The sequence below is a fragment of the Plectrocnemia conspersa genome, unplaced genomic scaffold (genome assembly GCF_051122295.1).
Source record: "Plectrocnemia conspersa isolate PC_06_02 unplaced genomic scaffold, ASM5112229v1 ptg000006l, whole genome shotgun sequence".
NCBI lineage: Eukaryota > Metazoa > Arthropoda > Insecta > Trichoptera > Polycentropodidae > Plectrocnemia > Plectrocnemia conspersa.
Window position 1 is genome coordinate 2044038 of NW_028277170.1, and position 13687 is coordinate 2057724.

At 42.4% G+C, this 13687-nt stretch overlaps 1 protein-coding gene and 1 long non-coding RNA gene across 5 annotated transcripts; one reads left to right on the forward strand and one right to left on the reverse strand.

Annotated features, from left to right (window-relative positions):
• Positions 1 to 63: 63 nt before the first annotated feature.
• Sdhaf3 (Succinate dehydrogenase assembly factor 3) lies at positions 64 to 4103 on the reverse strand. 4 transcript variants are annotated; one of them, XM_088187407.1, is made up of 5 exons: positions 4043 to 4097; positions 3770 to 3921; positions 3459 to 3654; positions 2644 to 2821; positions 338 to 762 (listed from the first exon to the last, which is right to left on the reverse strand). In XM_088187407.1, the coding sequence occupies exons 3-5, from the start codon at positions 3630 to 3632 to the stop codon at positions 662 to 664; spliced, it is 453 nt and encodes a 150-aa protein (XP_088043533.1). In that variant the 5' UTR covers positions 3633 to 3654; positions 3770 to 3921; positions 4043 to 4097; the 3' UTR covers positions 338 to 661. The 4 variants fall into 4 exon arrangements, with proteins under 4 accessions (XP_088043532.1, XP_088043534.1, XP_088043533.1 ...); XM_088187406.1 differs by lacking the exon at positions 3770 to 3921 and having other exon boundaries at positions 64 to 762; positions 4043 to 4103; XM_088187408.1 differs by lacking the exon at positions 3770 to 3921 and having other exon boundaries at positions 64 to 762; positions 3959 to 4078.
• Positions 4104 to 5786: 1683 nt separating this feature from the next.
• LOC148234032 (uncharacterized) lies at positions 5787 to 12194 on the forward strand. The gene is made up of 2 exons (XR_015809868.1): positions 5787 to 6317; positions 10208 to 12194. It is a non-coding gene; the product is annotated as an uncharacterized LOC148234032 (long non-coding RNA).
• Positions 12195 to 13687: the final 1493 nt, after the last annotated feature.

A 13687-nucleotide genomic window follows, 5' to 3' on the forward strand; every position in this document is an offset into this window, starting at 1 on the left:
TTAAACAGCGGGATAAAAACAAATTAAAAATGAAAGTTATTTCCTTAGAAGAAAAAATAAGTATTTTAGATCGACTAGAACATTGAAATAAATTATTTGTAATTTCAAAAGAATTTAATCTAGCATATGAATAATTATTTTGATATATTGGATTCTGATTCCAATGTAATTAACTCAGTCAAGTAACATTTTAATTAATACTTCTTGATCTTTGGGTTTGGAGGACCCAAACAAGGAGGATATTAACGAATTAATAAATTATATGAGGAAGAGTAACACTAACAGAAGAATTCCGATCAAATTCCACAAATAATGATGAAAGTTATAACAATGAAAATTTTAATGATAAAAAAATATAATTTGGAAAATCAGAATCAAAAATTACATTTAACAGAAGAGCTGAAAACATATTTTAATAATTTTGATCATTTAATTAAGCATTCTGCAAAATTAAAAAAAAAACAGTTTTAAATATCTCTTCATATTACAATTAAAAAAGAACGTCAGAATAAATCAAGATTATAATAGAACAGAAGGTGATGAAAATCATATACCAGCTTCAAAATAATCGTGTCCTTGGAACTAGATTTTGGATGACAGCGAGAGTGATTTCCAAAAAGTTCGAAATACAAGAATTTTACCCGATCTTCAAGGAAGACAATTAGAGACAGCGTGATGCCCACAAATGAGCATGTACGTGACATGCAGGCCTGCGGAGAGGGAACAAATTCTCGGAGCCCATTCTCCTTGAAGGGCCCAACTCTGAAAAAATCATAGCAAGAATATATTAATATAAAAAAAAGTAAAAACCGACCTCAAATAATGAATCTGAACTAAACTATTACTGTTTGAGATGTATATACTGATGTATTTCAGGTATAAGTTCTTTCAGCTGTTTTTATACATACAACAAAAAATGGAGCGAAACATTGCCTTCAAAAGCACCTACTTTCTATGTAGTACTTTCACAATAAACATTATTATTCAAAGGAACGGATTGATGTTTTTTAACGCAGCTCCGTTTGTGTTAAAATTTGTTTGCAAATTATTGTTAACATTATTGCTTTTTGAACGTTTAAAAATATTAGACATAAGAGGAAATATTCAACGAATGTAACTTAGTAGCAGTAAATTTAGGTATTCGATCTGAATTTTCAGATCGAAAACCTAAGGAAGAAGCAGAGAAATGAAAAATCAACAACAGCACCAGCTGAATTACTTAAATTTAATGTTTTTATAGATTGTATTATCGGTTTTTTGACAACTGGATTTAATGCAGCTAAATGAATAAATAATACATTCAGTTTCATGTGGTTATTCCTAAAAAAATGTAGAAAAAACATTCTCGAAAATATTTTTTAAAATATCATTCCAGTAAAATCATATAGGAATACATTTTCACCAATAGATATATATTTTTATCAGTGAAAATACAAATTATCTGGCAGGTGCTGGTACAATTATATGATTCACTAGTAAAGTCCAAATACATTTTCTCCAGTAGATATATATATTTCTAATAGCGAAAATATAATTAAACTGATAGGCGCTAATATGCTGCTCTAAAATGTCTATGAAGTTCAATTTGACAGTTGCAAAACGTCCATTTGTTGTTCAAACCCAAACCTAATCTAATAAAAGTTCAAAAACTAATTATATTTTTTGATATTTTATCAGGTCTAGTCCAAAATATAAACTAAGCAAACTCATCTCTCAGGGGAAAATAAGCGGAAGAATAAGTACAGACAGACATCGCATCTTACATATAGTTGCATAGTTTATCTGCATTTCGATATTACACTATGTTTTAAAAATATGATAGCTATCCTTACTGATATTACTATAGACTTCTAATATTAGTGGGCTGATAAAAGTATCTTCAAACCAAATTTTGGTCCATAGTCGGCGTAAGTAATAATAATTGTGTCGGCGCCGTCGCAGTGGGATGGCGACGGCACGATTTTATTGCTTTTGACGTGAATTTTTGACTTCTGAGAAGGGATAATTGTTTTTTGTGCTGTCCTATTGGGCAAACTTCAGTTTAGATGTGCTTTATTCGATTCTTATTCGTAATATTGTTATAAAAAGTCTTAAATAAACGCTTGATATTCAAGCGTTTTCACAGCGATGGCACCATTTTATTTGTTTTGACTTGGACTGAAAATTCACTATATGGCAACACTGAGCAGCAAAGAAAACACGACTAAATATCAAGTAAATATTATGAGTAGATATTTTTAATAATTTTATTGCCTAATTAAAACATTTTGCATAAAATAAGATTTCAGAAAATATTTCGTAGCGGTAGCTAATTTTTATATTTATCTGTAGCATAGAAAGGGTTAACTCGTACCTATTATTATTTATTAAAGAAATTGTATTACGATGTAAAAATATATAAAATGTCATTTTTGTCATGAGTCCTGGAATTATTGTTTTCCCAGGGCCCGGATTCGTTCTCGGCGACCCTGCCTGTCATGAAGCATGATTGCATATTGTAGAATGAACATTTTAAGAAAATATAATAAGATTTTTCTACAAAACAAAGCCTCTGTAAATATGTAACAATTTTATTGCATTGTTAAAATTATACAGTTTATGTATTTTAATAAATTAAACTAAATCTATATTTTAATTCTTAACTTTTTTCGGTCGTCGCTTCTCGATACTTAGCCGCTTTCATCAATTCATGCAATTGTACAACTTGATCGTCACTCATAGTGTTTATCAACTGTGGATTCATGTTTTCGCCTATTCTGTCATCACCTTCCTCCATGGTGTTCTTAATGGTCATTTGCTTAGATAGATGACATGCATAGTCCTAAAAAATATTGAATTCTTTAGATTTTACTAAATTATTAGACTAATTTAAAAAAAACATATATTTGGATTAATTTTAAAGCAAAATACAATTTTTACTTTATTGTTTTAACAGTGTTTTGGGTTTTTTAACACACCAAAAAATCATTGTGAAGGCAGTGGCCCTTTACCGTTTAAATTACTATTATGTATAAAATCTATGTTGACGCACTGTGAAAACCTATAGTCATGATGGTCAGATTTCTGATAAATGAGCAAATAAATGAAATATTTAAATATATATTCATATACAGGTTGCATCAAAGTCTCTTTAAGACTTACTTTTAATTCATCTTATGAATAAATTGTAATAAATAAAATAAATAATTTAGATAAAATTAATTAGAAAAAAACTTTCATTTAAAATATCGGGAAATTTATTTATCTGTTCACCGCTGCCTTTAGAATGAAATATGTGAAGCAATGAAAGAGTGCTGAAGTGATTATGATACCAAAATAAGACAAACCATTTCTTGATTCCTACTATAAATAATACATATATTATATACAACAGAAGATTAATGTATATGAATGAAACCCCAACATAGCGAAGAGAAAGCCAGCTAATCAATTTAAAAAAATAATGATAATCGACTTACTGTCCACTCATTCAAGAATTGATTTGCTTCATATTCATTACAACTCTTGTGTTGTTTAAACTCTATTTTAACATAATTATCTCCCAATAATTTTATATCGTTTGGCAATCCTCTATGTAGTCGTAATATTATTTTATACAAACATCGGACCCGCCGAAGTTTTGTCATAGACATGTTGACTCATTAGTTATACTAGCTGAAAAATAAAATATAATTAGTTAAATAGTATTTAGCATAAAATAAGTTATGTAATGGCAATAATAGAAAAAAACTCCATGGCTAGTAACATAATTAAATCAAGATTTACTGACATTGATTCATCCAAAACTAGTTAATTTTATATCAATAGATTTTGTTCATCTTAAGTGTACACTTGTCACATTTAACAAATATCTTAATCGAGTTATCCTATCCGTTTCAATAATAATTAGATGGCGTGATGAAGCAATCAAATTTTCATTATCTGTTCAAAAATTAAATATTTTATGTTTAATTATTACCAAATGTGTGTATACATGTAACCAAAAATCGTTTATTATTATTTAACAATTTAGAAATAGTGTATGTTTTGCACAATTTATTACTTAGCTATTTCTGTCAGACGTTAGAGGTTATCTTTAGCGTTTCATAAATGTCTCTGTAACTAACAGCATGATTTTTGACCATGGCAAAAATATTTTATTTAATATAATATACACAAAATAAAAATATCATTATGTATAATGTATACCTAATGTAGATTTAACTATATACTATTGTAAATTATTATATAATCTCATTGTTGTCACTAGTTTTGTTTTGCTTCATAGTGGTAGATTTTTGGCGACGGATGGTGACGGGTAGCAATTATATATAGATTGAGCCGCTACAGTAGTATTTTTATTGGATGTTCGGTGAATGATGCACGAGGCACGCATCGGCCATACGAGTCCGCCAAAGTCGCCAAGAAAATGTGTACGTCACATCAGTGCTACCAGAGTGTCGGCAAGTTTCGGTCATAGTAAAACCTAAATAAATGTACAGCCTTGACCATAATATTGGGGCACCCCTTAAAAAGGTGTGTAACTCCTTATACGTGCATAGTCTGGCCGAATTATTTAAGCAGGCGGTTTTAATCGTAGTTCTGAGAACTATACAAAGAAATTTGTCGTTTTTAATTGTTTACTTGAGTTTTAAAAAAGAATTGCAGGTCTAATTATTCAGTCGCACTTAAGTTCAGTTGCGTAGTTTCGGCCTTTATTTGTCGTTATAATTTTAAACAATATAAAAAATGCAAATTAAGTGAAGCTAAAAGAGCGAATATAATTTGATTGCATTCCCATATTGCATATTATTGATTTAATATATCAGAAATTAATAAGCATATTAATTGTTCACACCAAGCTGTTTAAAATGTTTTAAAACAGTTCTACGAATATTATTCTTACAAATCAAAGCCAAAAACTGGAAGAAAACGACTGCGCAGGTAGATTGAACGTTGATTCGCAAGTCCCTTAAAAATTGACCGTGGCTTTCAAAAATAAATAACCTCGTAGTACGTGATCGTTTGCGTCAGATGTAAGTTCAGTACGCTATGCTCTCTTTTTATCCACGTCTACAGGTTTGTAATGAGGCAATGAGTCCACAGACTCTTTCCACCGCTCCTTCCCTTTCCTCATGGTCAGCTCTCTAGCTTCTTTCTTAGCCTGCCAGTTGTATGTTGCCTGCCTTTCCAGTGCAAGTAAGTCGATGGGCGGGATGCACACTATCGCTAGAGTAGCCTCTTCTAACACCATACGGTACCCCGATATTAATTTGCGGGCGCTCCTTCATTGTACTCGGGCTAAACTGACTCTCTCTTTCTCCACTTTCGTTGAGTCTACTCATTCAGAGGCCCCATATAGTAAGATGGAGTGGGTCACTTCGTTGTCCAAGTTTCATATTTTGTACTTGGGTCCGCCAACGTTCGGCATCAATCTGGTGATTTCTTCATTGCCGTCACTTCTGCGTTTTAATCAAATCTGATCTGAGAAAAAATTGGCCAGATAATCTCCTCCGCATCCAGTACGTTTTGTAGATGTGTCGCGATCCTTCTTGGTGCAGTTGGTTGTGGCATGGTTGCCGGTGCATTTTACGCATATGGGGACGCTCTGGTAGTTCTTTGAGACATAGCTAAACGCTTGGCATCTGAAACATCGAGTAACATACAAATTATTGCGTTTATACTTTTTAAGAGTGGCCTTTGCGAAGCAAACGTACTGGAAGATTTTTATAGCGATCAAAGTTGTGATGGGGCTGTGTTGACGCCCGTTTCGCCTATATTGTATGCGTTCGCGAACGCCGTCATACAGCGTTTGGGAATGTCCCCGGATTTGATACAAGTCGGCTCCGATCGCCGTCACGGAACAATTGGACCGCGCCGAGCTCTATAAAGTTTTTACACAAGAACACGTGTTTTTGGATTCAGACCTAAGAACTAACCAGCACGCGTATCCCTACACGCAACACATTGGTCCTTCTACCCGGATTCGTTAGACGATGTTTACACGTCGCGAAGCTACAGCTGTCAGGTTACGACAATACGCCAGTCGGGTGCCTCAGTCGAGACACTCCTGGGAAAACACGCCGTTTGCCGCAACAGTATTTTTCAAATCAAAAATGACCGCCATTTCGGGAGTTCGCAGAATCGAAATTTGGGAGCGTCAAGTCGCTCGTAGCACGAGCCAGCGGGTCCACCAGCTGGTCCCCGAAACTGACGCACTGGGTGAAACTGGGTCCAACAGCTGACCCCGAAACTAAGCTGCAGTCAAATCACCTGAAGAACCACCAGGACACCGAGTCCCGGGAAGCAGTCGCATCCAGCAAGAGAGAAAGGTTAGTGTGGTGTTATGGCCAAGACGGTGTAGGAGCGACGCGCACGTGGACGGGAGTTCAGTTGGTCGGAGACCGCGGGAGTGAGAGGTCCCGTTACAAGCTATTTCGGCAGCCGTGTCATGGCGGGCGAGATAAGATTCGTGGACGTTGTGAAGCCGTTTGACGGCGAGGGGGACGTGAACGCGTGGTTCACGAAGCTGGAGATGGCCGCGAAGCTGCGCGGCGTGCTGGACATCGCGCCGATCGTGCCGCTGTTCCTGGAAGGACGCGCGAGCGTCGTCTACGCCCAAGCGGTCGAAGGTGTGCGAACGGATGCCACGCAACTGAAGGCTACCCTGGTCAAGGCGTTCGGATTGGAACCGCTTGACGCATATAGGAAGCTGCAGGGGATGCGGTGGGACGGGGAACCGCCCGAAGTGTTCATGGAGGAGCTTCGGCGCACGGCCGCGAACGCCGGAATCACGGACGGGGCGTTCCTGATGCGGCATTTTCTGTTCGGGTTGCCCGCCGAGGTAGCGAACGCCATCCGAGTTCGCGACCCCGACTGGAAACTGTCGACGGCGGAGCTGATCAACGCGACGAGACCGTTGCTGAGGAGTACGTCTAGGGATCCTCATCGCGAGGGGCCGCCTTCGGGTTTCCGCGGCGATATCGTTGAGAGCGCCAACGTGGCGGCGGTGGTAGCGTCGCGAAGCAAGCCGGGACGCGACGTTGCCGGCGGGCAGGCGCGGCGAGCGAGCTTACGGTGTTACCGGTGCGGCGGACCGCACATGGCCCGAGTGTGCGGGGACGCAGATAAGGCGCAGTCGACCGCTGAAGTGATCCGGTGTTGGCGTTGCGGAGAGGAAGGCCACGTCTCGAGAGGTTGCAAGAAGCCGGGAAACGGGCTGCGGGGGGCTGGTGCGTCGGCGGCCTCTTCGGTGCGGGAATAGCGGCGTTGCCGATCGTTGACGCAATTGTCGGTCGACGGCGAGTGCGGGCGCTCATAGACACTGGGTGTTCGCGAAGTGTGATGCGCGCGGGACTCTGTCGGGCGACGACGCAGGGCGATGTGTCAATCATTGCGGTGGACGGTTCCCGGGTTAAGTGCGTTGGAACAGTGCGAACGGATACACAGGTGCTCGGAAGAAGTGTTCGTACGTCGTACCTAATAATCAGCGAATTGTTTGCGGGGGCAGACGTGGTGCTGGGGATGGACGTTATCGCGTCGCTAGGAGGAGTGACCATCGACCGGGACGGCGTACAAGTGCTTGAAGGAAGGGATCGGCGATCGGCGGGGCAGTTCTGGGAGGACCGCCCGAGAGGGAGACAAATATCCGCAGCCGCAGTGACGTCTCAGAGGGCGATAATTCAAGACGGCGATTTCGAAGCGGAGTTTGACGGTGACGCGTGGACCATCAAGTGGGAGTGGAAGGACGGGCCGGCACTGCTGAGAAACAAGGTGCCGAACTATGGAAGCACTGACCGACCGGAGCTGCGGGAGCAGTTCGACGCTGAGGTGAGGAGATGGATCGACGATGGCCTGCTGCAACCGTGGAGAGGGCAAGAAGGCGGAGTTCTGCCGCTTATGGCCGTGGCGCAGCCTAATAAGGGCAAAGTGCGACCGGTTCTGGACTACCGCGAATTGAACGCCACGGTGAAGTGCAACCCTGGGATGGACGCGCCGGCGTGCGACGAGACGCTCCGGAAATGGAGGCGTATGAAAGGGCCGTTGCAGCTGATCGATCTTCAAGCGGCGTATTTGCAGGTGCGCGTTCACAAAGACCTCTGGAAGCACCAGCTCGTACGATTTAGAGGGCGCACCTACTGCCTAACAAGGCTCGGTTTTGGGCTAAGCAGCGCACCAAAAATTATGTCGAAGATCGTAGAATACGTGCTGGCGCAAGACCCAGATGTGCGTCGGGGAACGGATAGCTACATCGACGACATAATTGTCGACGAGAGCGTCGTGAAGGTCTGCAAAGTTGAGGCGCTTCTTAGTGCGTACGGCCTTAAGGCCAAACCTACCGAGAGCCTGGAAGGAGGGCGAGCGCTGGGACTCCGCATCGAGAGAGACAGAAGCGGACGGCTGCAGTTCAGGCGGGGAAACGCAGTGCCAGATGTAGAGGGAGGACCTTCAATGACCAGACGAGAATTGTTCTCTATATGCGGAAGGCTGGTTGGCCACTACCCAGTAGGTAACTGGCTACGAGTGGCGTGTAGCTACGTTAAAAGAGCGTGCGAAGGGGAGGCCTGGGAAGACGCGATCGGCAAGAGGGCATATCGTATGCTTGGCGAGATTGTGGAGCGCGTGCGTAAGGAGGACCCGGTGCGAGGACCGTGGGGCGTAGTGAACACGGCCTACGCCAAAATTTGGTGTGACGCAAGCTCCATTGCGTTTGGCGTCGCGCTTGAAGTAGGTGGAGAAATCGTCGAAGACGCATCATGGTTGAGGAAGCCGACTGACGCGAGCCACATTAACGTTGCGGAGTTAGACGCGGTCGTGAGAGGCGTAAATCTCGCCATAAAATGGGAAGTCCAGCGACTGGACATCATGACAGATTCCGCAACCGTTGTGAGTTGGCTGCGGTCGGCCTGCGGAGCGGGATCGAGAGCGAAAGCATCCGGCGCAGCGGAGATGCTGGTGAAGAGACGAATAGGCGTGCTGCGAGAGCTCTTCGACGAGTACGGATTAAAAGTGACCATCTACCACGTCGCATCAGAGAAAAACAAAGCGGATGCGCTGACGCGCGTGAAGAAGAGCTGGATAGAGAGAGTGAGCGAGACGGTCTGTGCTGCCTCTGTTAAGGATCTGCACGAGCTGCACCACTTCGGCGTAGATCGCAGCCTTCAACTTGCCCGGATGGTGGACCGCACTATAACGCGCCGAGAAGTGGAGAAGTGTGTGCGTGAATGCGCTAGATGCCGCATGATCGATCCTCATCCGGTCACACACGAACCTGGAGCGCTCAACGTGAACGAAAATTGGACGAGGCTGGCAGTCGACGTGACGCACTACGAGGGTCGTCGCTTCTTGACGATCGTGGACTGCGGTCCGTCCAGGTTCGGCATTTGGAGAGAACTCCGATCAGAGTGCGCGACGGAGATAGTGCAGCACCTTGAAGAAATATTCTTGGAGAGGGGCCCCCCACGGGAGCTGCTGATGGACAACGGTACGTCGTTCAGATCAGAGAAGACGGCGGTCATGTGCGAGAAGTGGAATGCACGGCGTCTTTTCAGAGCGGCGTACCGACCGCAGGGAAACGGCATCGTAGAGAGGCACCATAGGACGATAAAGAGGACCGCAGCTAGGAGCAAGATATCTCCACTCCAGGCCGTCTTCTGGTACAATATAGCAGCTAGAGATGCGGCGGAGGAGGACTCTACCCCAGCGAGGCTGCTACACAAGTACGAATGGAGACACCCCTTAGCACCAAGGCCCGAGCCATCCCCAGTGCAATCACCTTTCACGGTGGGCGAGAGAGTCCTGATCAAGCCTACGCGCCCGTCGTGCACGGAAGAGTGGACTTCAGGGTACGTGACGGACATCGCATCGCGGAACAATGTAGTTGTCGATGGCGTACCGCGGCACGTATTAGACCTGAGACGGGCTCCACCGGAAGACACTAACACGACCCGAGGATCCTGGCTGCAGTGGAGCGCGCCGTTCCAACCCGAATCCGAGCAACCAGCAATGGAAGATCCAGAAGCGGAGTCCACGGCGCAGTCCGAGAAGACAGAGACCACCGCTCGACCAGCGAGGAGTCGAAGACGCCCACACCGCTTGGAAGACTTCGTGATGTAGACATCAGGAGGGCGTGTGGTGTTATGGCCAAGACGGTGTAGGAGCGACGCGCACGTGGACGGGAGTTCAGTTGGTCGGAGACCGCGGGAGTGAGAGGTCCCGTTACAGTTAGTGTCGATCATCCTAACCCAACTTCCTCTCCAAAAAACAGTTGTTTACATATTTAATTAATTATAGATAATTTGTATCAATTTCGGTCAACGACAACATGGAGTTGTTGATCAACCACAGGGCTGCCTCAAAAGCGAGTTAACTAGGTTTGGCAAACTGTTAACCGCTGATCCCATCAATATTCGAAGGATAGCTATTATAATATTCTCAACCTGGCAAAACTGGGAACCAATTCTTAACCAGTACAGGTTAACGCAGCCAGCAGTTGTCATTCCAACTTTCAATTGCTCTCGGACTAAGTGGGTGGCCTTCCGCGACACTTTTTCTCACTTAGTACACAATAACCCGGCACTAAGTGAAATTCACAAATTTTGTTACCTAAAAAATGCACTTGTAGGTAGCGCAGCCAGGTTCATAGAACTCTTTCGGCTTAGTCCCGAGAACTACAATTCCGCATGGGAAAGACTTCTAGGCCGTTTTGATTTTAGACAAACTGTTCTTAAACATCTTGCTGCTCTTCAGGACCTGAAACCAATTCAGATAGCTTCATCGCAGTCCCTATTTGAATTGGTGGAAACAGTCTTGAAGAACTTTGCTGCTCTAAAAAGTTAGGGCAAGACATCGAGGACACCACGGTGGTGTCTATGGTAGTTCGGCTTCTAGATAATCTGTCCAAACAGGCATGTGAGAGTCGGCAAACAGAATCCGTTCAGCCTACTCTCGGAAAGCTCATGGAGTTCCTCACTCTACGAGCTTAATCCTTTCATTGCCCTCCTGCATCGTCGCATTCATTCAAGTCGGCACCCCACAGGCAAACCGGTACTGTGACAAATCATGTGCAGACAATCGAAGAAGATTGTTTCCTTGCGCACCAAAATGTCAGTCAGCTTGAGGAAACAAATCCTCAAGTACATCATTCGAATCCCCCTGTATCGTCGTATACATTCGAGTCGGTACCGCACAGGCAGACTGATACTGTTACAAATTATGTGCAGACAATCGAAAAACATTGTTTCCTTGCTCATAAACAAAAACCTGATCCTTGACCTCCTCCTGATCGGCACACTTCAACAGATCTTCCACAGCAGGACTCTTCGGCCTACAGGAAGACGCAGCTGTACCATCAGATGCAATATCTGGTGCAGGAATTCTGAACCTGTTGGTCTACCGAGCTCCCGTCAGAGCTACAAGGATGGAGAGTACAGCTGCAGTCGGATTCACAAAGCCTCTAAAGGCTTCGTTAAGGAAGATGACCTGTATCCTTGTTACAGAGTTCCGATGAACTAATTCGTGTAGTGACAAAAACAAATAGTGGCAAAAGTGTAAGTGTGCGCAGTGCAAGATATTTTATGTTTCATGATGGATAAGTTAAATGTGTAACATGTTTCTTGCATGTATTAAATTTATAATTTAGCCATGTAACAAACCAAATAATTATAATTTAGCCATGTATCAAACATTTCATTTTTGAGTCATTATCTGCTAATTTAGTTGGGTATCAAACCTTTTTAACTATTTGTAGTATTTTATAATTTACATTTAAATTATTTTTTTTAAATTTACATTTAAATTATTGTCGTGTAAAAATGAACGAAAGCTTGCAATTTGTATTTTGTAGCGACCTAGTACAAACAATCCAAATGTATATGATGTGTCATGTATATCGTGTTACTAACATAAATCTTTTACGTTTTTGATACTGTGCTACTAACATTCATGTTTTCCTTATGTTTATTTAAGTTTAACATTAATTACTAATCTGTTTTGTTATTATTTTAAACATTGCATCCTCACAGAGTTTGTAATATGAGGACAAACACTTGTAAGGCTCGCTGATGTGCCCGTTATTATGAAACTAATGTTTCATGGTGGGGGCTATTGTATGCGTTCGCGAACGACGTCATACAGCGTTCGGAAATGTCCCCGGATTTGATACCATTCGGCTCCGATCGGACCACGCCGAGCTCAATAAAGTTTTTACACAAGCACACGTGTTTTTGGATTCAGACTTAAGAACTAACCAGCACGCGTATCCCTACTCGCAACAGGATGAATTGGATCGGGTAGTCTAGAGTCACCCTTGCGTCTCATCATCACTTTATTATTTATCGCTATAAAGAAACGTTACCATTTCCGATGTATATCAGGGTGAAGTTAGCTGACCAGATAATCGACTTAATCAAGTCAGTCGTATGGAAGCATGTTCCCATAATCTCCATTATTACGAGAGGGATAATTATGGTTTAGATACTCACCTTTATGAAAACTTGCATGATTTTTAGGTATAATATAAAAGTTAAGTTGGTTAGTTATTTCACAAGCGAGTTTACCAGCAAGACAGCAGCACGCATTACGAAACCGAGAACTTCGCTTTCATAAACTTTCAGGTAAACACTCCAAAAACATACTGGTATAATAGCACTGAATTCTAATTTAAAACTTATCTAGTATTGTAATATTCAAAATATTTAATAAATAAAATATGTTCGTCAAAATAATTTTATTGAAATATTTAAAATCAAATATATTTATTTAACAATAAAATTGTTTTTTTCTAAGAATGATATACAGAATATAATATTGCTTGATTATGGTTATTAGGTGTTATTAGGTGAAAAAGTGGTGTGATGAACAGAGGCGGGGATTGTTTTCACTCGCATGACGATGGTGGAGGCACGCAACAGATTTTTGGCGGCACGCAGCATATTGGTGATGGGGGTGGTGGTGGTGGTTGTTCACAGCAAACTGGAGATGGGGTAGTGCAGGTTGATGGTTCACAGCAAACTGGGGGTGGGGTAGTGCAGGTTTTTAGTTCACAGCAAACTGGGGGTGGAGTAGTGCAGGTTGATGGTTCACAGCAAACTGGGGGTGGAGTAGTGCAGGTTGATGGTTCACAGCAAACTGGGGGTGGAGTAGTGCAGGTTGATGGTTCACAGCAAACTGGGGGTGGAGTAGTGCAGGTTGTTGGTTCACAGCAAACTGGGGGTGGGGTAGTGCAGGTTGTTGGTTCACAGCAAATTGGGGGTGGAGTGGCACATGTTGCTAGTGATGGGGAGCAGCATCGAGGAGGTTCTGCTTTCGGGCATCGTGCAACACATGCTGATAGACCTCCCTGAAATTACACAATACAACTTAATATTTTATTTCATATAACATATATTTTTTTGTAAAAAATACGAGTTTACTTGGATCGCTAAAAGGACCAAAAGTCCGCAGAGAGCTGCTTTGAACGTCATCTTCGTCGAAGAGGAGAGAGCAGATTGATGAATTCTAAAGTTTGACTTCGCCTTTTATACCAATCGAGAATGTTATATGACGTATGTCAACGTGAAAGAATGCGCTAAAAGCTATCAACAAAACGTTTGCTACGTAAAAATTTGCTATCGATTTGGGACGTATTAGAAGTGTTTTGAGAAGTTGTTATCTACGATTCGTGCCTGACGTGTCATATGCTTTTTCAGCAATCATCTCTTGGAATGTT

Bases quoted from the DNA above. Each gene is read 5' to 3' on its own strand.
- Sdhaf3 (XM_088187406.1), bottom strand. From the start codon at position 3,632: ATGTCTATGACAAAACTTCGGCGGGTCCGATGTTTGTATAAAATAATA. The intron at 2,822-3,458 runs GTAAGTCGATTA...AATATTTTTTAG, and splicing joins AATTCTTGAATGAGTGGACA to GACTATGCATGTCATCTATC. The intron at 763-2,643 runs GTTAAGAATTAA...TGATTTTTTCAG, and splicing joins AGAAGCGACGACCGAAAAAA to AGTTGGGCCCTTCAAGGAGA.